Source organism: Telmatherina bonti (genome assembly GCF_933228915.1).
Source record: "Telmatherina bonti genome assembly, chromosome: 9".
Taxonomy (NCBI): Eukaryota; Metazoa; Chordata; class Actinopteri; order Atheriniformes; family Telmatherinidae; genus Telmatherina; species Telmatherina bonti.
In genome coordinates this window covers 33,465,328-33,491,138 of record NC_136627.1, presented here as the reverse complement: position 1 = coordinate 33,491,138, position 25,811 = coordinate 33,465,328, and the positions used below count along the sequence as shown (strand labels likewise).

General features: G+C 38.7%; 1 protein-coding gene across 1 annotated transcript in view; it reads right to left on the bottom strand.

Moving 5' to 3' along the window:
- The window catches only part of map4k1 (mitogen-activated protein kinase kinase kinase kinase 1), a gene marked incomplete at its 5' end in the record, with an annotated part of 41,156 nt that extends 23,657 nt beyond the window's left edge, over positions 1 to 17,499 (bottom strand). Inside the window, one exon of the mRNA XM_079246072.1 lies at positions 17,392 to 17,499. Within this exon, the coding sequence (XP_079102198.1) occupies positions 17,392 to 17,499 (108 nt within the window). The remainder of the gene's footprint in view (positions 1 to 17,391) is intronic.
- Positions 17,500 to 25,811: the final 8,312 nt, after the last annotated feature.

Genomic DNA, 25,811 nt, shown 5'->3' with positions numbered 1-25,811 from the left:
AAACTTTGTATCAGTAAGATAACTGGCAGACACGGACAATGTGTCAAAAGATGAATGTCGGCTCAGACATCAAGCAAACAAGGAAGTAAATTAGATGCCTCCAAATCCCCTCCTAAGCTAAGACAATACTTTATTCACCTCATAAACCCAGAAACTAGAGTAGAAATATTTCAACAAAAAAATGACAGTAAAATATTTGCCATATAAAATGTCAGAAAACAGAATAAATGAAACATATTTCTCTGAGACTTTTAATTAAATAAATGGATGTTCTCGTAGGACGTCATAAGTTTGCCTTCTGCCACAAACTCCTTCCAACAGTCATGAACCATCAGATTTATGTTCATGTTTATTAAATGAACATGATTCCAAATCCCTCATTTTCATCAATACACAATATAACAGTTGCAACTTTCCCAAGCAGGAAAACTGAGAATATATTTTATGTTCATTTCCCATATTTTTTTTACATTTATGTTCAGCTCTTCTGTTTTTTCCTTCTTATTATGCACTGGATGGAAATGTGCTGATTGGAGTTGATGTTGCCATTTATGAGTGAAAATAACAAGACACCCAGAAATGTTTTACTGTTTATTACCTTTCATGGACACACAGACCCTCATTTAAAAAAAGAGAGAAAAAGTAGCAGATTAACCAAGAGAAAACACTAAAAACTTTATAAACCATTATTTTACGTATATCAAGTGGCAAAATCAAAATCAGAATTAGTCTGATTAATGCCAGATGGAAATGAAAATAGGAACAAATACTGACCACATAAAGTTAAGAAAAAATTAGTATTAATTGGATATTTAAGCAGAAAAAAACATCTTAACACATGGTGGATGTCAAAGTTGGCACATGACTGAACTGTAGGCCCTCCCACTACACAAAAAGGAAATACCCACTCACACTGATTACCTTAAATAGAAAATGTACACAGTCAATCAAGAAAGAGCACACTGTAAATGGAAACTCCACCGTCTCAGAGAGGAGTTTCAAAACCATTACAAATTATATTTAAGACACCTTCATCCTTTGTCCAAAGCAGCAAACACCATAAGAAGCATTGAACAGAGATAAGCTGAATCGCCAACTCTTTCCTCATTACATGCAAGTGACTCTTCCACCATCTCAGCTGCCCCCTTCACACTCGTTGTACCACTAATGTCTGAATCAAACATCAGCATCGTACGAATCGGATCTCATCTAAATGAGAAAACAAGTTATTTAGGGGCCTAAAGACGAGCAGCGGCTACTTCCGCTGGAAAAGCATTACGTTCAGTTTGCTGGAACATTCAAAGCAGCATCACTTTAATGTCATGGGAGGTAACACTTTGTCTAGAGACACTGTGAAGTTGTCGTTGGGTCTGCAACTTGCTTTAAGTCTGACATTAAAATGGAAAGACATGGTGGTGTGGTTGCGGTAAGGGGGCGAATACAAACAACTGAAAACTTGCATCAGACATTTTTCCTTATTTAACCAAGGCCTAACTTTCCTGCTGATCAATAATAACAGCAACAAAAACAAACGGCTATTTAAACATATACACTCACTGATAAACATCTTGAGTTTTATGTATCAAAACACAAGATAATAATCTGTAAAAAAAATCATCTGTTGATGTAAATATGACTTCAACTCATCACACACTACACTGGGTCGCCACGTATTTAATCCAAACAAACAAAACAATGTCAGTTCATCAAAGTTTTGCTGCACCGCTCTCAGAATTTTTCTTCATCCTTCAGTTTCAGGCTTTCTTCTCAGGATCCTGTATTTCAGCAAAGCTTCAGCTGCCTGACAGATAGCCTCACATCTGACACTCAAAGGAGTTCAAAGTTCACTCAGTGAGTGCAAAGTGGCTGCAAAACGAGCCAAAATCAGCAGCCCTCCACCACCGTGCTTGATGGTTGTGTTTGTGCTGAAAAGATGTTTGTTTTCTCTAAACATCCTGTTGTGCATTGTGACCCAGCATAACTTCCAAACTACATACTAGTTCTGTCTTTTCTGATCTAACTGTCTTCAACTCTAAAACTTCAGATGCTCACTGAGACCTGTAGGATACTCCATCAGGATAGCCAACTAGACTCAGTCTGATTGGATACTCGGCTCAGTTGTAGATGTATCCATGACAACCGAGTTTGCGTTCACGCTGCACTTTGTGACATTACTTATTTAAGTGACTGGAGTTATAAGATGGGGCTGCACTCGTATTTAGCAAAAGAGAGGACAAGACCCGCATAAAGAAGAAAACTTGGTTTCCTCCACTAGCGAGCTAAACATTGAACACTCAAAACTATCATTTTTTTTATTTTCAAAAATATATTATTTACCCGTTTATTAATGGGTAATTAGCAGACATGTGCAGTTGGATTTCAAGCTCTGAACATGTCTGTTACTTAAGTCTGATGTGTGTCAGGTGTATTGCAGCAGAGAAAATCCTAACGTTTGCATGAGTGCAGCTCTCGAGGACCGGAGTTGCCCACCTCTGGTGTAAAGTACATAAGTCTTTTAATTTCTTTTTAGTGTATTATATTCTGCGATGGACTGGCGAGCTGTCCAGGGTGTACCCTGCCTGTCGCCCAAAGCCAGCTGGGATGGGCTCCAGCTTCCCCGCGACCCTGACTTGGAATAAGCGGTTCGGAAAATGAATGAATGAATGAATGTATTATATTGAGATTTATTCACTGGAGATTAGGCAAGTTACAAAATACTGACTCTCAATTATTAATGTCTTTTGGCAACCGCATGTTTCTATGATGTGTTGAATTAATAAAGGATATAAATGAAGAGGATTGTATTGTTTAACACACATTCTGCAGAGCAACACACTGACAAAACATCTTCTTTTATAGAAACACTAGTTGCTTTTCTATTACATTTTTATGCAAAATAAAGCAATATTTCTAAATTTCGACAGACAACAGTTGTGATTAGCAGGTGTTTCCATTGAACAGTGTTTAGTGGATAAGCCTCAATTGCCTGCTTATGCAAGGTAGCCACGTTGCATTATTTTGGGGGTTTTCTACTTGGTGCAGAGAATTTGCTATCGCTTTTCTCCCACATTTTCTTCTCTAAAACTCTAAAATCCTCTGTTGTTTGTCTAATACTGCACCATATTTACCAAAAATGAACTGGTCACAACCCTCCACGTCACATCCGGGGACATGTATATACGGAAAAAATATTTGCGATATTATTCTATATCAAAATGTCGGAAAAACCTAATTTTTGCAATATTTCAATCTTTTTTTTTTAAAAGCATTAGCTTTTTTCCCCCAATGTTTAGGTTTTTGTGCAATTCTAGGTGTTATGGAAATGCACCTAATTATACTGATGATCAATTAAATGTACTTAGTTTCAATACTTCAATATTTTTTTTAGCCATTATTAAAAAGTCATAAAAGATCCTGAAAATTGCACTCCGTTAGTTTTTTTTTTTTTTTTTTAAATGATTAAAACAACAAAACACATAAAAATGTCTTAGGTTTAAAAAAGGCTTGTGTTTTAACCATAGACTATAAAAAATTATGGACGGAGCCTCCGTGACGTCACCCGTAGGTTTTTGAAGAGCTGAATTGAAGCTCGGTGGGCGGTTCCTACCATGGCTATCTTGGGAGTCTCACCTGGAAAATACAAATATGGGCAAAGAGGTGGAGCTGAGAGGGGGACTGTGAGCGTCATGGTGGATGATTGACATTGAGCGAACTCCGAGCTGCCTGTAGCTAAGGGCTAACCGAGCTAACCTGGAGATAACAGGAGATAACCAGCTAACAAAGGTAAGTGGGCTAAAGCTAAGTCACGTTGTTAACCGGCTAAAATGTGGTTGTTCTATGTTTTTCTGACTTGAAGCGGGAAATCGGGTACCTGTCAATCAAAAGGACACACCCCTAAATATGCCAAATTTAGAGATTAAATTACTTTTAAACGGGCGAGTTAGAAAAAAAATTCACTCCCCCAAAGTTGCCATGAAGGTAAACCTGACCTATTAAACCTAAAATGGATTTTTGAACCAGGCTGTAAACATGTTTATTCCTGCTGTGAAGGTCTTTTTAACATGGGAGTCTATGGGGATTTGCTCTGTTTTGGAGCCCCTAGTGGATGAAGGGGGAACTGCAGTTTTATGTACTCCAGAATAGACTTCACTTTTAACCGCCGGAAAGCCGCTTGGTTTTAACCATACGCCCTTTCCTTTTTTCCCCTCATATGTTGATCTGTGAAAATGTTATCTGGCCTGGTTCAACATGCCAAATACTTTGATGGTGTAATGTTTCGTTTCACGTTTGACCTGAATGCCTCCACTGAGCATGTATGCACAAAATCTAGGACTTGTGTTTACTAATCAGAACCACAAATATTTCCTTTCAGCAAAACCTATTTTTTCTGTGTATGCTGAGGGCTTGCGAGTTACACAGACTGATGATGATCTGGACTGTGTTTCTGGGAAAGGTTTTGTCATGCTTATCATAGAGAGCTGGTTTTATGTTCTGTAAAGAGCTTTGTTTGACATCTCTGAACCTCTTGCACAATATTTCTGATTGGTCTTGTGAAATTTAGCCACAAAGCACTTTCATAGCCATCTTCTGGGAAGGTGTGGAGACAAGCAGTCAGTCACACTGTCTGTACCTGAAGCTTGCAACAGTTTATAAATGGCAGAAGTAAGACAATGGAAGCAAAAACAATGGAAACTCCACTGTACTGACAAAGTGTGTCAGTTTGTGATAGAGGTCACTGAGGGGAAAGACACCCTGTAAGCAATCAGTCAACAATCAAACAAAACATGAAGGTTAGCGTGGACCTCCCACAAAAACATTTCCACCCCACAGTGTGTCAACCAGCTTCTGTAGATCATCTGTGTTCAGGGGTATTTCTATTCACTCATCTCTGAGACATTTAACATTCAGGTTTTCATTTAAGTAGGGATGATCACATTTACAATCTGCCTCAACATGAATAAAGAGGAGGAAATGGACGCTTCCTGATTTTTGAACCAGCTATATGATAAGTTTTGAACTTTTGAGCCACTGACCTTAATTTTTTTGTTTCTTTTTCTTTTGGAGCTGGGATCCCAAAAATAAATACACTGATGTTTATAGAACTCAATAACTAAAACAAATTGACCATTTATTAAAAACAAAACAAAAACATATAACTTAAACCTAGCTCTCCACCACCATTTTCATCTGATGTCCCCGTAAATTGTCCAGTTCCTGTGTTTAACCTCAACAGCAACCTGAAACTGCAACATAAACATGTGGTTCCCTGCAGGATATTCTACCCGACTGCTGGTGATTAAGACGAAAAAATCCTTACATCTTTCTCAGACAGATGAGTAAATAACAGATGCATCTATTAAATGCTTAGTGTGACAGGTCCTGCATCGTTTTCTGCTGAGGTATCTCTGAATTCAGTCCTTTTTACTTAATATGGCTCTTCTTAAGTTAAATAACTCTGAAGTATACAAACAGTAGCCATGATATGTGGTAGGCAAGTTTTCTGAAGACAGAAGGTTCAATGCTTTTGTTACATCCTTTCATACTAAAGGCCTCAATCTTTTCTCAATCTCTTTCTGAATATTTTGGATGTTTTGGGACCAGTTTACAGGCGTTGGCTCAGAACTGGATTTATTCTTCAACTCAAACTTAAAGAGCTTTATTTGCACAAAGAGGATCCACTTGGACAACAATCAGTGTCACAATGCAGGCAGACAGCTTCAGAGTCATTAATCCCATCCAATGTCAATATCTATGACCTTTATGTTATGTTTTACGATTCCCTGCTACTGGCCCAGTGGTGGACTGGTGACAGACAAAAATGAAAGATTGATAGAGGGATGAGTGGATTTCCTTGCTATGCACTTCAATTTCTACCAATAAGCTTTCTCTTCTCACTACTTTTCCTCTACATCTCTTCACTTGCCCATCTGACCTTTCTGAAAAACATTTTACCCCCCACCCCCTTACACTGCCGAATTAAGGTTGAAGTTGAGGTCATGGAAGGTTTTACAACAAAAGATATGAACAGCATATGTTTAAGGTTTTTTCAAGGAGTCCATGACTAAATTCTAGTCTGCACACGGTGAAATTTCAGAAGAAACGGCAACACTATATATATATATATATATATATATATATATATATATATATATATATATATATATATATATATATATATATATATATATATGTTTTATCACAACTAACAGGGCAGACAGACTGCTGTCAAAGCAGTTCCTCTTTTATAACCGCTTTGTGATATTTTAAGATGATAATTAGCCAATTCAGCAATCAATTAGATTTTTACGCAAAATGATTTTTGTTTATCAGTTTGGTGTTTCACATTAAGCACAAATATAAATCCAGTTATGTGTTTTTTTAAGGTAAGGAAGCCCAGAGAGTCATTTATTTATATTTTTAAAATAACTTGAACCTAAACATACTAGTCTGAAAATACCACATAACATTTTGGTAACTGACACATTCAGTCTCTATGTAGACATGGAGTAACTGGAGTATTTAGGAGATTTCACCAGGATATGATAGGCTGCGCGTGCACACACCCACAGACAAATGCCAGTTATGGGTTGTCATTTGACTACAATTTGTTTAAAGTTCTCAGCATCCAGAACATCTCTCTCTTCCTCTTTTTGGGTTAAAGATAAATCCACATCAACCAAAATTCATGTACATTTCATTCTACAGTGTACATGTGTGCGCGCGCACACACACACACACACACACACACACACACACACACACACAAAAAACACCACATTTTCAGCAGAAGCTTGACACGGTTAGCACAGCTTTGCAAACAGATTTCTTTTGTCTACTCTTCTGCTCACTTCTTCATTTTGCACCCAAGGTTGCACACGTACCAGGTGCAGCCCACAGCTTCTGTGGGGCCATGAGCCTTAGACAAGATCTGCACCATGTTGTAGAGCTTTGTAGCGCAACCCACATCAGATAAGGAGAATCAGGCTTTCAATGTAAGATCCTGTCATGGTTAGATTCAGTGATCCACTTAGTCAAATACCAGTCAGTTTCCAGGCCAAAGCAAAGCTTTGACCCAAAGAATCTAACAATTTTTTGCAAGTTACTCGCCACATGAAAAGATATCGGTAAAATACTCCGTTTAAGATAAGTTTGAAGTCTTTAACTAGAGAGTTGATGAAACAAAACAAAGGCTAATAGAATGAAACAAACCAAAAAAAAAAAAAAGCAAAAAGGGTACAGTTTGTTTTTTTTTGTTCTCAGTTGTGATTGGATATGAATGGATCATATCTTTACTAACAACAACCACTGAACAACCCAAAAGCTGTCCTGGACCTCTAAGACTAAAAATGCTTTTTAATTCATTGGCTGCCGAAGACATCTTTTGACGTCTTCTGCGGTTTCGGTATATGGAAAGTCAATTTGGCCGGGTGGGGGTCAAAACGTGCCCCATGTAGATGTGCTCCAAGTCTCCGAACAACACACTCAGCCAAATCAAACCAGGGATCACCATCTCCTGACCTTATGGGCCACTATCACAGACGCAAATTAATAGGTCATCAAAAAGCTTGTGCAGAACTTTACTACAAAGCATTTCATTTGAATCAGATGTGTTGCAGCAGGGAAGCATCTAAATCCTACAGGACCCCAGTGATCCTGGATTTAGGCGTAAATAGACGTTTTTCTAATTAAACCACCAGAAGGCTGAGATTTTATAGTTTATTCATGTATGTCTCTAGCTTGTTTGCTAGAGACATACATTGCTACACATCAACATTGACATTATAAGACCTGAAGCTTCGGATACTTTTCAGCTGGTCTTTAAGATCTCCATCATGGTAACTGGTCACATTGCGAGTTATTCTTTAATCAGAAAGCGCTTATAAGGAAACGTTTCCAAATCTGGGCTACTTTAGGCACTTATTGTTCTCTTATGACACTTGCAAGTGTTGTGTGGGCCATATGTGGACCAAGTCAGCCTGACTTGGCTTATGACACGTCTACTGAGGGCCACATGTGGTCCAGATGTCAACTGTTTATCTAGACGTGGAACACTGGTAGAAATGGCTGCAGTGCTCAGACACCAGCCACCGGTGTTCTATGAGTCGCTGCATGCTAACTGGTAGCTTGTAGTTATGATGCTAACAACCTAAAATGACAATCAAACAGAGAAACATTATTGCTTCATGCTTGCATGAATAAGAACAAATTCCTGCAAGAAGAGATCCACAAATAACTACCACACGCTGGTTCTCAGCCAGTTAAGAGTAAATGACAATTTAATAAGGTTTTACTGTTAAAGTTAAGGATGCCAACAAGTGAGAGGTCAATTTACCGAAACACCTATTCTGTAATGTGACTAATGGAGTTAATATTAGCATAAGTGTGAATTTGTTTGCTTCCACTGAACTGGTGCTAATTTTAGCCTGACAAAATTAGTGGGACTTTAAACCATTTTAGAGTATTTACAGACCATAAACTGTAACTCTGGGCTTCTTATTATCTCAAAGACAAGTCAACAGGTGACAGCAGAGCTCTGATAGCATAGTTACTGCTTGCAGTGCACAGATTTTACCATCATATAGCAGCTTTCTGTGCAACTCCATGACACTACATTACATAAATATGTATTGAAAGAACAGATTTTCTATTCTATTCTGCAGTCATTTAGCAGACGCTTTAATCCAAAAGCGACTTACATATGACTGAGAACAACACAAGCACAAAATCAAAAAGAGGACATCGTAGGAAGGTGCTAGTGGACTGTCCAGTTGGACGCAGGTCCTTCCATGAAATTCTACAGGCTTTTTTTTTTGTTTGTTTACTCCCTTCCCACCCCATAATATCACCTATGTTATGATACAAAGGATTAATACTATAATGTTTGTTGCAAAGAACTGGGCTAACTTCTCCAACTTTCCAACAAATATAGCTATACTAAGTGTTGAAGTGCTCCTTGAAGAGCTGAGTCTTCAGCTTGCTCTTAAAAGTAGAGACGGACTCAGAGCGGACAGAGTTTGGGTGATCATTCATCATCGTTGCACAACAAAGGAAAAGTCTGGCTAGTGATTTAGTCCCATGTATTGGTGGTATCACAAGGCGTCTTTCATTGGTGGAACGTAGCTGTCGAGAGGGAGTGTAGGTCTGGATAGGGGAGTGAAGGTAGTGAGGAGCCGTTTGAGTTATTGTTTTGTAAGCCAGAAGTAAGGCTTTGAATTGGATGCGTACTGCAACCGGAAGCCAGTGAAGTGCGATTAGCAGCGGAGTGACATGAGCTCGTTTGGGTTGGTTGAAAACCAGACGCGCTGCGGTGTTCTGGATCATCTGCAGAGGTTTAACAGGTTTAACCCGCAGGCAGACCTGCCAGTAGGGAATTGCAGTAATCGATACGTGAAGATGACCAGAGCCTGAACTAAGCTCCTGATATATTGCAATACATCAAACCAAGCTGCGTCATGTGTTCTGTCAGGTATGGTCCGATTCTCTTGATGTTGTAGAGAGCATATTGGCAAGTACGGGCAACATGGACCTTAAAGGTTAACTGGTCATCCACCATGACACCAAGATTCCTGGCAGCAGACGTAGGAACAAGTCTGATAGAGTCGAGCTTCACACTTAATTGCGGACGTAAGGAAGGATTGGCTGGACAGACAATGAGCTCTGTCTTGGACAGATTGAGCTGAAGGTAGTGAGCCTTCATCCATGTAGATATATCAGCAAGGCAAGCTGATATTCTCAGAGACAGTTGTGTCGTCCGGAGGGAAGGAGAGGAAAAGCTGAGTGTCATCAGCGTAACAGTGATAGGAGAAGCTTATGACTGCACAAAGTGAGGAGGTGTATAGTGAGAAAAGAAGAAGGCCAAACACAGACCCTTGAGGCACCCCTGTTTTCAACTTATGTGAGCTGGACAGTTCTCGCCAGGATACTTTGAAGGATCTTCCTGAGAGGTAGGACGAGAACCACAGGAGGACAGATCCAGTGATGCCAACCTCAGAGAGTGTGGAGAGGAGAATCTGATGGTTCACTGTGTCAAAAGCAGCAGACAGGTCCAGAAGCATCAGGATTGAGGATTGACCAGTGGATCTGGCAGCAGTTTCAGTGGAATGGCCTTGCCTAAAACCAGACTGATATGGATCAAAAAGGTTTTCATCATGGAGGAATTGCAAGACTTGTCTGAAGACTGCACGCTCCAGCTATTAAGATTTGATGTCTTAATATCAGACATGCAACTTGTAATTTGTGTTGTGCACATACAGTGATGGATCGAGAAAAAGTTTATACAGGAAGGCAGTATGTGAAAATCTAACATACATTATGTTTAAAAAAAAAAAACAACAACTTCAACCCCTTAAAACTATTTTATACATTGTTTTCTCTTCTAACAGATGAGTGGAGAAAAAGAACTTGGATATCAGGCATTTGTTTTAGGACAAGATGTGAGGACAAGATTACGCAGATGATCTTTGTATTTTGTGAGAATTATCTACTAAACTTTCTCTATTTGGGTTGGCATCATAGCATTGTGATGGAGGGATCGCAGATGTGTTGAAAGCATGTGCATCTGAGAGCGAGTATGACCAGCTGTTTTTATATGCAAAATACGTTTTTATTATTACTTATACCATGGTCCGTGATAATTCTAATGACAACTGGTGTGCATTATTGTTGTTCAGCGAGGAAAATCACTGTAATATCACTCCAGTACGGAGCGTCACCATATCAACATGTTAATCAGCTGATTTAGATCAGCTGTCTTTGGACAGGAGAGTAAGACAAACTGTGGCTTATCAGCAGTTGTTTGGAATAAAAAGTACATTGAGGCCAACATGAAATAGTTCCTATACTTTAGCATATTTAGCAAGTGCTGTAAAAAAGAAATACACATTTGTTATAAAATGTTTAGCGTGTGGGACCATGGTACAAGCAGATTAAACAACTCAGGTCTGTGCAATGGACAGTTAAAATGCTCCACTGTGCGTTGTGGTGTTTAAGACTCCGCGTTGTGCATTATAATCATCTAATGCACGGCTCCTCGTTGTTTAATCCTTACATACACAACTTTGCAGTGCTTTCATGTATAAAAGGTGGCTTATAAATAAAATTTGTGTATTTAGTTTTTATCATAATTGTTAATAAAATATGTGTAGAATTGGAAAGCTGTAGCCTGTTTAACTTGGTGACAACTATTTTCACTTAACTGGAATTTTTACAGAAAACAAAAACACACTACTGTATGTGGTTCAGCTAAATTAAAAGGCGACTCCCCTGATTGCCATCATTCTTCCTCTGCACATTCTGCTTCTGTCCCTCTTTATAAATCTGAAACCTCTTCTTCATCCCTCATGCTTCTGCTTATTTGTTGCACTTTCAGTGGCCTTCTTCAACTCTGAGCATCTTTGTCTATTCATCATCCTTCTACTTGATTTGTCTCCATTTCTTACTCATCCCTTATCAAACTTGCACAGAAGCAGAAGTTATTTTCCAAGTTGGACAGTGAGAATAAGATTCAGCTTCATTCCTCTGATTATATGCACTTTCTCCTAACTCTTTTCATATCACAATGTTTCATTAACTGCTTGTGTTTACTGTAATAAAAACTGACTAACTTGGGAAATCTGCTCTAATAGCCAACATTGTACCACTTTTAGGCAGTGATCTATGGTGATATTGAACTTTCATCTTCAGCAGACATTTAATTAATTACAGATTTTATTTGACTTTAACTGCAGATAGATGAGCAGCTCATTTGACAGACTGCCTCCTTCATGTATCTGTGACACACCAGCAAATGCAGCAGTGGAGCAGGAGGCTGGTACTTTCAACACAGAGCTGTAGTTACATTTTTGAGGAGCTTCAGATGTTTTCTATAACTATTTTTTAAATCCATCTTTTATTAATTTAATGGTCTTGGAGGAGGCGCTAACATAAGGGGCAGTTGCCCCCTCTTGCCCCCACCTAAATCCGCCCCTGTGCAGATATATGAAATATATCAGCTGTGTGTGCTGCTTATTCACATTTAATGGTTTGATTTTAACTTGTGACTTTAGTGAATTTAATGTAGTTAACACCTTTCGTCTTGAACTTTGCTGCTCCTGGTTTCACATGAAGTTAAATCACCATGTAATGCCTTTAAAAACAGAGCAACCATTTACAGCTGCCTAAACCACAGCGAGACAAACAGCAGCATTAATAACCTCAATACTTTCAAAAACTCTAAGGCAAGAGTACAGAACAACTGTCTTAAGCTGCACAACAGGTTTAACCAGCCTCCATTTGCATTAAAAAAGGTGTGTGGATGCAGAAAGGAAGTTATAAGTGGAGAAGCATGTTTCACCATGGAGAAGTTTTAACTGGGCACGTTAACAGGCTTCTTTTTTTCTTTAGGCCTTTACACACCGTGATCAATGCAAGTAAACACCCCAAAATTGCATATAATTTTAAGGTGAATTATTAAGGTTTTTTTCTACCCGTAGAAACAAGTGTGGTGCAAAATTGTGTATAAATTATGAAACTTCTAAAACAAACTCGCAAGGTGGCACAAAGGATTCCACATCGAGCCACAACAACAGCATGCTGAAGCTGCAAAAGAAAAGAATTAAAGAAAACACTGGATATATCCTGTTCTAGAAAAAGAGAAAAAGAACTTTGGGAATCCAGGAGAGGAAGCTGGACCACCGCCGCTTCAGGACACACTTTAGCTCTTTCATGCATGCATGATTATAAAAACAATGCCACATTTTTTATATACAGTATTTTCCTCTACAGATGCTGTCAAGCATGCAACAGCAGTGTTTACTACTAGCAAAGAGAAATTTCTATTTATTGTCTTCCTGAGAGAATCCAGATATATTGCAATATATCAAACTGCTGGCCCCATATTGTGATACATATCATATCACCTTATGCATGAAGGGTTAAGATGTCCGATGAACGGTTGGACAATCTGCTTAGCAGCTAGCTGCTTGCTTTCAGAAGCAGAGAAGAATATTAAAGATGCTCGGCCATGGTGACACAAAGTTTGAATGAAATAGCAGCGAAAAAGTGGCCCCCGCATAGCTTACACCAGGTGATCTATCAGTCAACAAACCTTCTCCGATTGGTTGATATTATATCTATCAGATGCAAATATTAAAAAAAGAAATCTACCTCGGTTCAAAAACCACTAAACTTGAAAAATCGCTAGGCATAAATTCATTACTGATGTAAACATTTACTATGATTTGTTATTGATTCCATAAAAGTATTACGATGCAAATTATTCGGACGAAATATTCGTAAATTTGTAAAGGCCTTACTAGACTTTACATCAGTGGCTTATACTCCTTCTGTCAAATACCTTTGATCGCCTACAAAATGAGTTTTTCTTTGCATGTTCTTTGAAGTGCATTACAGACTACATTTAGGCTTTTTCCCTCTCCGTCTCTGTTGGTCACGTGAGATTGTGAATCAGCCTCTAGCGTGAACATTATAATTCATTTTACACCATATTTTTTAAAAAATTGAATGCACAGAAACACACATACATTAAAACCACAGGAAAGTAAAAAATGACCCATTAAATGACCCTCTTAACCCTTTATGGGGCAAGTCATTTTTGATCACTTCGTTTTCTTTCATATATAGCATGAAACTTTTTTTTTTTTTTTGTGGTAATGTAACAGCAGAATGGAGGTCTTTATACATACCAAAAGGACAATTTTAGGTTATAATTTAATGGGTTAAGGTGTAAACTATGCAAGTCGGGGTGAGAACTACTTTCTCGCTGCTGATGATGCAAAACTGTTGCATTTGCAGTCTGACTTTCATGAAACAACACAATGAGTAACATGTTTCGGTGCGTGTGTATGGGTAATATCACGTTTGTGAGGATAACTGTGGCTCTGTGAGTAACTGCCTTGCAGTCAGAAACTCTGTGGTTCAGCATCTCTATTTGTCTGTATGTGTGGAAGAAAAAAATGTTGCTTTGAACACGTTAAGCAATAAAACCAAACAAAAACTGCTTAAGATGACGAAGAGCATCTAAATGGTACTAAGGGTCTACATCTAATGTTCTTTAATCACACTTCAGAAAATGCTGGAACGTTTGTCTGTGTCCTGACTGGTCAGAGATTTCTTTGAGCCAATCGGTGTGCCTCCTCAAGGTTAAATAATCTGTCTAAATGATCGAGAAACAAGCTTAAGTGTTTTGCTGAACCCAGAATAAAAAGAGTTTTACAGGTTTGGACCAGCTGTGGATGAGTAAGTCTTTATGTGAAGGACTGGCAGCTATTGACATCCATCTCTAAAGTACAGATGAATGTCAACCTGCAGAGAGGAAGTGTGTTGAGTCAGTGGAGAACCTGCTTCTACAATCAATGTTTACTGCAGATCAAGAAGGCCAGCTTGGTACCGATTAAACCAACCTTTTTCTGAAGTTACTAAATGATCTCAAGAGGGTTAAGCTGCTCTTCAAGAACCCCTCTGGAAGTACATAACATCTCCAAATCGACACTTCTATGATAAACATAGTCGGATATTTAATGAAAAAGAATAAAATCCTCAAAATTGCATTAAGGCTAAAATTGATGAAAAGTTTCAGGTATTTATCATAAAGGGAGAAATGTGAGTTACTATTTCACCTTACTGCATATTTACGGAATACACTGTAATCATAAGATCCAACATTATGAGTAATTCAAAATCTGTGTATATCCTATGAGATATTTACAACTTTATACTTAAATTGGAAATGAAAGAGTTGCAAAAAACTAAAGAAAAGGCAATATATACTGTATTTGGCTTCCTGTTTCAAATGTCAAAAAGGTCATAAAATTCCCTTTTCAATGGAAATTGCTATAAAGGCCACAAAGAAACACTCTTATAATGCTGCTGTCCTTTTAGGCCCTTTTACACTGACCGAACATCGATGGTATCGTGATATTCTGGTATGTTCATGTCAAACGGCATGCTGAAGAGACAGAACACAAGGTTGGAAATGTTCGCTAACGCCTCAGAGGTGCATCAGCTTCGCACAGCCTTCATCAATGAGTCTCAAGTTCAGCACCCGTTAATGGACAAATTTCTCTCAAACTAAAATCTCTCCGATAACAGATCACAGTACGTCATTTACATGAACACAAAGTAATCACATGATCAAAACCTTTTCACACTGTTCTGCTCTTTGAATGACATCCTGCCAAATGGGGTTTTTTAATCGTAAAAAATGAGAAGTTCGGGTAAGCTTAAAACTCCCTGGTGACTTCTGTTTTTTAAATTGGGTCCACTGTTTAGTCTTTCATGGAGCAAAAAACAACTTGGAAACATTAACATGTATAAAAGAGTCATTTCAAAATGAAGAAACACCCTACTCAGATGACAGAGGTGGGTTGATTGAAGCTACTTGCAGAATTTCTATTACATGATTGTCTTTGGTATAACTGGTTCAAAAGAAAAGCCCAACATGTCAACATGCCCTAAACCCAACAAGTAAAAAAAATTATAAACGTATTTTTTATTATTCAAACATCCACTTTTACTACCAGAGCCTTTTATCTGATTTATGAATCCACTATGGTTTGACAAAAAGAAAAATATTTTATATTTATTTGCCAGTTTAAACCTGTTATACATCACAAAAGTTCTGCTTTATCTAAGTAACAACATGCAGAGCATTACAGGCCTGTTACAGTCACCATGAATCTCATCGTAAAATACAAGCTGCAGCATTTTTCTGTGTGCAGTTTAAGAACCAAACATTTTCTATTATTTCTAAAGAAGAAATAATTTAGATGATCTTGGAAATTCAAACGGAAATATTTCTGGATAGACGGAAAGAGTTAAAAGAGTTTTTAAACATTTTTGTAGGCCTTGAAAAGTCTGTTTACTTCTGTAGCTCTAATACAGGCATTAAAGTATCTGATGGATTAAACAGCATTAAGAGGAGTGATATGACCCATCAATACATGGACAAACACAAGATTTGGTTCAACGCTGATGAACTAATCAGCTACAATGTTTAATCCAGGTTCTCCAAAGCGGCTGTTTAGACAATTCCCTGCTCGAACACACTCAACTCAGATTAACAGCTCATCGTGTAAAACTCAAGTTGTTGGATCCTTTTGTTATGAACAGTCATGTTGGAGCAGTAAAGCACCTAAAACTTTTAGAGGACCGCTTGGTGTGGTGCTACGTTAAAGAGGCTTTATGTGCCGACATCACCAGCATCAGAAGGGTCTTTCAGAACAAGACAAATCTGGGGCCCAGTTGCTCTCTCAACAACTCTGAAGACAGAGGACCAGAGCTGATGAGCTTGTCAGGTAACACAGGACACTTCCCTGGATGTAATGTCCATCCAGACATGATGCAAAACAGGACGACTTTTTAAACATCAGGTCATTTTTCTTTCATGCCTTGTTGGTGCTTCAGTAGGAGTCCAGTTCCAAAACGTATCCAGACAATTTACTGGCATCTGCACCTTTTAAAAAAGGTGTCATGGATGATGTCTGTAATGGGAACCAACCAATTCTCCAGTGACAAACTCATGATTAAATCTGATTAATGCTGAATCAAAGTAATGCTCAGAATATTGGCAATGGAAAGCTGCAGTCACACAGGTCTAGTTTCACCAACACATCTGGACCCTAACTGAAACATCTGCCTTCTATTTTCACTCCAAAAACATTCGTTTACAGATGCAAATTTGTGAATGACTTTTTACTTGTGCTACAATCTACTTTTAATAATGTTTATGCATATAAAAAAGGAGGAATTACTCCATACTAATGTAATAAAAATTCCAGAAATGAGTCTGGCGAAGCTCCATCCAGCAGATGGTTTCCTTTTTGACTCCATGTTGTCGCTGAATCATAGTGCCAAATGAGAAAAGTTTGTTAAATTTTGCTTTCACAAAATGTGAATGATTAACTTCACACTTTGATGAAGGTTTCAGATGAACTTCTTCTTCAGTTTGTTGTAAAACTATAAATATATTTTTTTTAAAAACTAGTGACAAGAAAACTTTCACTTCTTGTAAAACCACTTCCTCTCGCAAAGTAAACTGCTCCAAAGTTGTGATTTCAGTGAACCAAAGAAACTGAAATCCATCACACCTTTTTTCATTGTAAACCTCAATGTGAAACTTTAAAGACTTTAAGACTATGAGAAAACTATTATGCTCAAGCCTACAGCTAAGCTACATGGGAAAATGAGCAACTAAAACGGTATGCAGAAGTAAGACATGCATGACTTGAGTTTGTAACAGCAAGTGCAGTCAACTTTTCTCCTCATACAAATGATTTTTACTGCTCTGAATTTTGCCAGAATGTGCTTTCTACTTCCTGAAAACACACAGATCTGCATATATTATGTTAATGCGACTAGCAGCAAAAAAAAAAAGCAGCAAATGAGGAGTCTGACCTTGTAAACTTCTCCATAAGTTCCTCCTCCAACTCTTAACAGGATCTCAAAATCATCCTGAGGGTTCTTGGTGGAGATATCCAGGGCTGCCCTCTGTTGGAAATCCATTCTGTAGTTGTGTGACACTAATAATCCTCCTCCGGCATGTCACACAGTTCCTTATATACTCACCCAATTACGGGCATCTACATCTAAAACTGGAAATACACAGAAGTAGTGAGCGGCTGAGAAAAGGCACTTGAGTCGCCTCTGTGACTGACTTGTATTTGGATTAGCTGCCGTCAAGCACAAATCTTCCTGTTTCTGTTTCTCAGCCCTCTGCAGATCCTCCCCACATCTGTTCCTCCTATCTCTCACCTTCCTCTACTCTTTTCATGCATTTTTTTCTCTGCTCATTTTCATAAACATATTTAGCTTCCTGTTAGGTGTGTGTGAGATGAAAGCAGACAGAGAAGAGCATGTCTGTGCGCAAATATTCAGCTTTTGCCATGCCACAGTTTCTGTCGGCATGTGTGTAGTTCGCAGCTATACATAAAGATTAATATTACTGTCATGACCACTAGTGTTTCTGTGTGTGTGTGAGTGTGGGCATGTACACTGGGAACATCTGAGTACTTGCATGTGTGTGTCTAGCAGACATCAACTGCAGTTGTGCTGTTTGGGGTTTTTCAGTGCAAGTTTCAGTCGAAGCTTTACACCCACTAGTGTGTGTCAGTGTGTGAGTGTGTGTGTGTGTGTGTGTGTTGCAGCTCTGCAAGAAGACTCACTCATGCTTGGAGCTCCCTTTTAGCTTCCTGTTCATATCCTGTTCAAAAGAGGGGCACCCGTTACATCCTGTTACCATCACAGAATAACTCAAAAACTAGTATCTTGTCTGGAAATAACTTCAGATGAAAAAACATTTTCATTAAAAATGTTCACATCCTGCAAGTTGCGGCTAAACCTATTTTACATTTTGGGCCTTTGCTGCTGCAGGATGTTTGCAGTTTCATCATCTTCTGATAACTTTCTGAGACCATTTTGCAAAATCTTAGTCATCTTTCACTATGTTCAAACTCAAATCTAAAGAAATCCTCTTTCCTTAAAAATATAAATAAATATAGTAACATCAGTCTCGTCTTCTCGTTTTTATCAACGCCTTCGCCTGTTGACATTTATCTTCCTCATGCAGACGACCCAGCTGCCAGCCTACAGTCTCATTTCAGCCAGATTATAAAACACCCACATGTGACAGACTTAAGAGAGACCAGTTAACCACAAATAACTGCCTCAACCTCAACTGAACCACGAGGGGGAGGGTCATTATTTACAAACTTGGCATGGCAATTTGTTTTTAATGCTTTGTCTGATTAAATAAAAGATAAATAAAATGACATGTTAATGATGAAGATGTTAATAAAGATGGAAGAAAACCTCTGACAATTTCAGTACAAAGCATGAAAAAAAAAAAACTATTCAGAGAAAAAAAAGCTGATATCAACATGCACCACTCAGGTTTCTTGTTCAGAAAATGTGGCAAATTATCGGCCAGACGTTTCAGCACCGCATTTAGACACGAAACAAACAATTCACTTTAATACAAAACTGTAAAAATACAGTCACTAAAAACTGTTGTTTTTGTGGAACAGCAGTTCTTAGATTATTGCAACTTTTAACCATCTTTTCCACAAAGTCACCATTAGGACCAAAACGAAATCATATTCCAATCCAATCCAGTTTATTTATAAAGCACCGTTAAAAACAACAAAGTTGACCAAAGTGCTGTACAGAAGAAACAATAAAACATACATATTTACATCATAATGGGGCATCAGCACATTGTTAATAGTAAAACAACCCTTTAAATTAGTCAAACGCCAAAGAGAAAAAATGAGTCTTCAGACAAGACTTAAAAACAAGAAGCGATTCAGCCTGTCTAATGTACAGGGGCAGCTTATTCCACAACTTGGGACCAATAACAGAAAAAGCTCGGTCACCTCTCAGTTTACGCTTCATCTTAGGAACCACAAGCAGAAGTTGATCTGTGGACCTCAGAGAGCGTGTAGGGGAATACCTCACCAGCAGGACTGACAGGTAGCGAGGGGCCAGACCGTTCAGGCATTTAAAAACAAATAAAAGAATTTTAAAATCAATTCTGTAACGGACAGGGAGCCAGTGAAGGGAAGACAAAATTGGTGAAACATGGTCAGACTTTCGAGATCCAGTTAAAAGACGCGCTGCAGCCGTGCGAGAGAGGACTGACTGATCCCACAGTACAGGGCGTTACAATAGTCAAGCCGTGTAGTTACAAAAGCATGGATCAAACTTTCAAAATCATGTCTTGAGAGTGAGGACCTTATTTTTGCAAGCTGTCTCAGGTGGAAAAAACTTGCTTTCACCACAGCACTAATTTGTTTGTCTAATTTAAGTTCCTGATCCACTTTCACACCAAGACTGCAGACAGTAGGCTTAACAAACTGTGACAAGGATCCAAGGTTAACTGAGACAGCATCACCAACACTGCTAGGTCCAAGAAGAAGAACCTCTGTTTTTTTATCATTAAAATGCAAAAAATTTATTGACATCCAAATTTTAATTTCATCAATGCACTTTAAGAGTTCAGAGGCACTGAAGCTTTCTTGACGTTTGAGGGGAATGTAAATTTGGCTATCATCAGCATAAAGATGAAAAGACACACCAAGCCTTCGGAGAATAGACCCCAGCGGCAACAGATACAATGAAAAAAGGAGCGGACCAAGGATTGATCCTTGCGGCACACCACAATTCAAGGGGGCCGAGGATGAAGCAAAGTCACCCTATCTCACACAAAAACTCCTATCTGCTAAGTAGGAACGGAACCACTCCAAGGCAGCCCCGTGAATGCCCACTGTGTTCTCAAGTCGGCACAGGAGGATTTCATGATCCACTGTGTCGAACGCAGCGGTCAGATCTAACAAAACCAGTGCAACAGTATGACCAGAGTCAGTATACATTAAAATGTCATTAAAGACTTTAAGTAGAGCAGACTCTGTGCTGTGCAAATTTTTAAAACCAGACTGAAAAACTTCAGGGATCTCATGTGCATCCAGAAATGCCTTCAATTGACAAAATACAACTTTTTCCAGAATTTTGGACAGGAATGGAAGCTTAGAAATTGGACAAAAGTTTGAAGGATCATTGTTATCAAGGCCAGACTTTTTTATTAATGGCTGAACAACAGCGTGCTTAAAGCATTTTGGCACCACTCCTTTTACCAAGCTTCCATTCACAAGATGTACAACAAAGGGTGCTATGGTTGGAAACACCTCTTTAAAGAGGCGCGGAGGAATGGAATCATCAGGTGAGCCTGCAGGCTTCATTCCACTAACAACATTCTCCAAAATAGAGAGAGTCACAGGCTCCAACTGAGAGAATAAGGCAGTGCATGTGACAGAGTCAGACAGATTGAGGGGAAATAAGAGCCCTTGTGGTTACAACCTTATTCACAAAAAAGTTCAAAAAGTTCTCACACACTTTATGTGAGGCTTCAAGGCTGTCAGATTGGGGGACATTAAGAGAAGCATTCACCAAATTAAAGAGAGCACGTGGGTTGTGCCTGTTAGCAGTAACCATATCAGAAAAATATTTTGACTTGGCTAATTTTACACATTTCTGATATCTGTGCAGACTGCGCTCAGCTCTCCTGCACTCACAAAATAGACACACAGAGCGAATCAAGACGAATTGCAAACTCATCAACGTCACAATCACAGCTCAAAAAAATCACTAGATAAAGTGGACTGGTTAAAGGCAGCGGAGAACTGAGCCGCAGTGGACGAGTTAACGACACGACAGAGCCGCGCAAGAGCGCACGGTTTATCTGCGTTGCACAAGAAAGGCACATTAAATAAAATCGGCATATGATCTGAAAACACAGCATCACAAACTTCCAAGTCACATATTGAAAGGCCGTACGACAATACGATATCTGATGTGTGTCCGTGTTCCTGCGTAGGTCCGGACACAGACTGCACAAGGTTAAAAGTCTCGATAAGGTCCAAAAAGTCTTTCGCCATAGGCTTATCAGTGCAGCACACATGAATATTAAAGTCACCAGCAATCAGTATGCGGTCATATTTGGGCAATATCTCTGCTAAGAAGCGTGAAAAATCACTGATAAAGTCTTTATTGTACTTGGGTGGCCTGTAAACAACAGTGCACAACACAGGAGGATCAGCGGCCAGAACAAACGCATTAATTTCAAAGCTCGACGCAGACAGATCACAAATGAACGGTGTGCATATTTTCTATGCACATTTAATGTATTGAAAAAAACTAGGGGTGGTATTGATAAAAAAAAAAAATTAATCAGTGTGAATACGATTCATTGCATTTACACCATTGTATTCCTGTTTCTCTTTATTCTTTGTTACTGTGAATGCCCATTGGGCCATTGGGGATTCACAGTATTGAGATCCAGTTCTTTAACCCCTTAACAGTCACCCCCCAAAATGCCAAATATGTCTGTAAAAGACATACCCAAATTAAATTAGATGCTGTTCTTGAACCCTTTGGAGTACAATCAAAAGCATGGTCTCTTTATTAAGATAACACTCTAACTTTTTACCCTGAGCTTTCAAATGTATTGTAACTGTAACCAGCATAAAATTATTGAAGTCCGAACACAAGGAAATGTCTGTTTTTTCCCCTCGTCTGAATTTCTCTTCTACTTTGTCAACAGGCTGCACATGGAGAGATGGAGATATGGACTGGAAAATCAGATGAAGCTGTAGCATGAAGCCTTTCCTATGACAATTTAAAAATTTGGTGACAACAGCAGCCAAAATTATTATTCTATAAGGGCTTTAACTGTAAGTAAGTTCATGCACTCCCCAAAGTGGCCATTTGGAGTCTCCAAATGGCCACTTTGGATATTCCAACTTCACTAAGCTATAAATCCAGAGCACTTCAACATACAGTCATCAATGAGACCTCTAATGAAAGGTGGCATCAAGAGGAATCCTGTTGTATATTCATATTTACTATCAGTACTACTGAAATTCACCACGTGGTGGATAAACACAACAAAAGCTTATTTTTTCTACTGTGCATTATAATAAAAGAGTCAGAATAAGTTTTATGGTCATCATTTTTATATATGTAAACAATATTATGCCATGTTATGTAATGTAAACAAAATGTAATAATAAAAACACCATAACACAATACAATTTACATATTTACATTAGATTTGAACTATTGTCTGATAAAGACTGTTTGTAAAAGTAAAGTAAAAAAGCTGGAGAGCAGAATATGCAGCTGTTATGATGAGCAGGGGTCCTGGTGGTCTGAAGGGCAGGAATGTAGGCTCTCTGGAAGGAGCTGGTCCTTCTTCATCTGAAGAGCTGGCAGGTTTCCACTCAGAATCAGATGACAGACTAATAAAGAGAAACAAAAAGATTTTTATCTCACATTACTACTGTAACTGTAATAAGTATATGTTCTAACATACACGCATCCCTGCATGCATCCGCACAAAGAGTATGAAAGCGGTCCCCACACACGCAGATAAATCAGCAGTTTTTCTTTCTATGATTTTGTATTTATGAACAAATGTTGACAACTGGAGGGAAATAGAGGTGTTGAACCGCTGCGTCTCTTTCATCGCTGGTCTTTTTGCTTTCACTCACGCTTGGACTGAACAAAACCCGCATGAACGGTTCCCCCGGTCTGGGGTCTTACGTTTTAAAGCCGAGACCCCAAGTTTTCAAACAAACCAGGTCCCACGTCTTTAGAACGAACAGAACCACTGGAAATAAGGCAACAGTAAGAACATAAAGGAAACAAGGCGGACGCCACCAACTCCCCCCACCACATCCCGACACACAAAGTAAACAAGCCCCCCCTCCCGCAGCCCTTAAACAACAGAGTTACTCATCTAAACAGCTTATAAAGACAACGTAGCTGCATATAGAAGCTTGTGCTTACTTTTCATGCCCTTCTCCTTCAGGAGCCGCATCTTCTTCTGCAGTCAGAGACGTCTTCCTCTGTAAAAATCACTGTCCCTCCGTGTAAATGACTCCACCACCTCCTCGCGGGTGTATTTCTGGTTTTTGGCGGGTTTTGCAAAAGTTCATACAGAGAAAAAGCGGACAAAAAAGGCTTCCTCTGCTTTTGCGTGCGGACACACACAAGTACGCATGTTGTCGCAAATGTTTACGCACTGACTTTCTAAAGGCATTTTATATCCCACACACACAAGCTGCACATCGCTGTGACGGTAATTTAAATGGCTATACGACACTGGTGTCTAAACTCGAGTCAGAGCTGGTGGGCAAGGTCTGGAAGCGGAAACGTATGTGATGGTCAGTCCACCTAGGTTGACACTCCGTGGGTATTATTGGCTAAGGAAGGACCATGGATCAATCCAGTTGGGCAGAAATGGGGTCAATCAGAAGGGGAGAGCCTACCCGTGCGTCATGCGCAGTTTTATTGGAAAAGGAAACGTCTAAGATATTGTACGAGCATGATATAAAAAATAATACGGAAAACGGCTTGCAGGAGGGCCGCCGACTGTTAAGGGTTTAAATATTATAATATATTATTCCCCCAAAGTTTAGCATGCTACTTCTTCTCCAAAAGTCACTTCAACCATTCACATCTCAAACCCTGCAGCTCCTTCAGGAGATGTGTACTATGACTTTTGTCATCTCAAACCTTTTCTAGTTTTTGAGATATTAAGCATTTTGTAAAAATATATTCAGCCTTGTGATTACATGAAAGTCCTTCAAACCAAATGTGGATTGGACGTTGAAAAAATTCAGCTCGGCGATTAGTCCGTTTTTGCATACTGAGCTGATAAACAGCTTTAACAAGGGTTCGGAGTTCTGCCCCGGTTTGCAGTGTGCGGTTCATCTCGGTCCTGGTCTCCATTTTCTTTCCTGCAAAATGTTTGAAATGCTACTCCTACACCTTTTCCCTCATTTCAACCATTCAAGTATGAAACTCTTCAGCCCATTCAGGAGATATGTGCTATGACCTTTGGTCTTTCTAACATGTGAACTTTTCAAGTTATTCAAGTTTTTGTCAATTTTTTAAAATCCATTTCTGTGATTGGACAAAACAAAATTCAGCCCAGCGATTGGTCCATTTTCTGCACCGGTACACAGTTACGCATTGGTATACAAGGCAATGGTTCAAATGCAATACCGAACATTGTGCCATATGATGGTGTGTTAATTGTTGTAATGAGTGCTGTTAGCTGGTCTATCAAAGAGCTTCAGCTGCAAGCTGTACATTATGAGTGTGGACTGTCTGTCTTGAAAAGTTGTACAATTAATTTTAAGTGTGATTTTTAAGCAAAAAAAAAAAAACTGTGGTGAAGTGACAGTTGCATATTAAATTTTTGTTATAACGCTTCAAATGAAACAAAATAGACTTTCCCACTAAATGTTCGAAAGGCTGCTCCACCCACACCTTTTGTCTCTCTTCAACTATTCAAGTATGAAACTCTTCAGCCCGTTCAGGAGATATGTGCTATGACTTTTGGTCTTTCTAACATGTAAACTTTTCAAGGTATTCAAGTTTATGTCAATTTTATAAATCCGTTCCTGTGATTGGACAAAGGAAAATGCAACTCTGCGATTGGTCTGGGTTTTTTTTTTTTACCAGTAAACAGGTACGCACTGGTATACAAGGCAAGGGTTCAAATCCAGAACTGAACATTGTGCCCCATGATAGTATATTAGTTGCTGCATAGAGTGTTCTGTTCTGTTCTGTCAAAAGTGGTTAGCTTTAACTACAAGCTGTGCAGTAAAAGTGTGGGCTCTCTGCATAAATAAGATAACATATGTGCAATGTCTGTTTGAAAAGTTGTACAATTAATACAAAGTGGATGTTTCAAGTTAAAAAAAAAAACTTTGGCTAAATGACAGTAATAAATTTTTGTTGTTAAAATGCTTCAAATGAAACAAAGTTGTTCACATTGAACAATAAAGTATTTTACTCATTACACAGGCAATTTTAAATGGTTTTCTGCAATGATTTTTAAATGATTATTGCAGTTTAACTACTGACTTCAGAATTGTAGTTGTTTTCACAAACTATTTAAAACTATCTTTATATTCCTGACAGCAGTTGAACATTTCATATCTTTTTGCAATTCTGCTAATTGCACACAGGTGGCAAACGCATTCCCATCCCAATGGCAGAAAGTATTAACGCTTCCACCAGGGTGTGATCGAGAGCTGTGGTGGCTTAATAGTAAAATGAATTGCATTCTGTTCAGAGGGTTGTGAGTTCAAATCCAGGTGCAGGATCTTGATAAATTGTGTCAGAGGTTGTACATTCTCTCCTGATGGTTATGCTGAAAAAAGCAAGGTACTGATGCTACTTCATCCATTTAAATCTTAAACTCTTTTGCAGATTCCACATTGCAGGAAGTCTAAAAAAAAAACATTCCT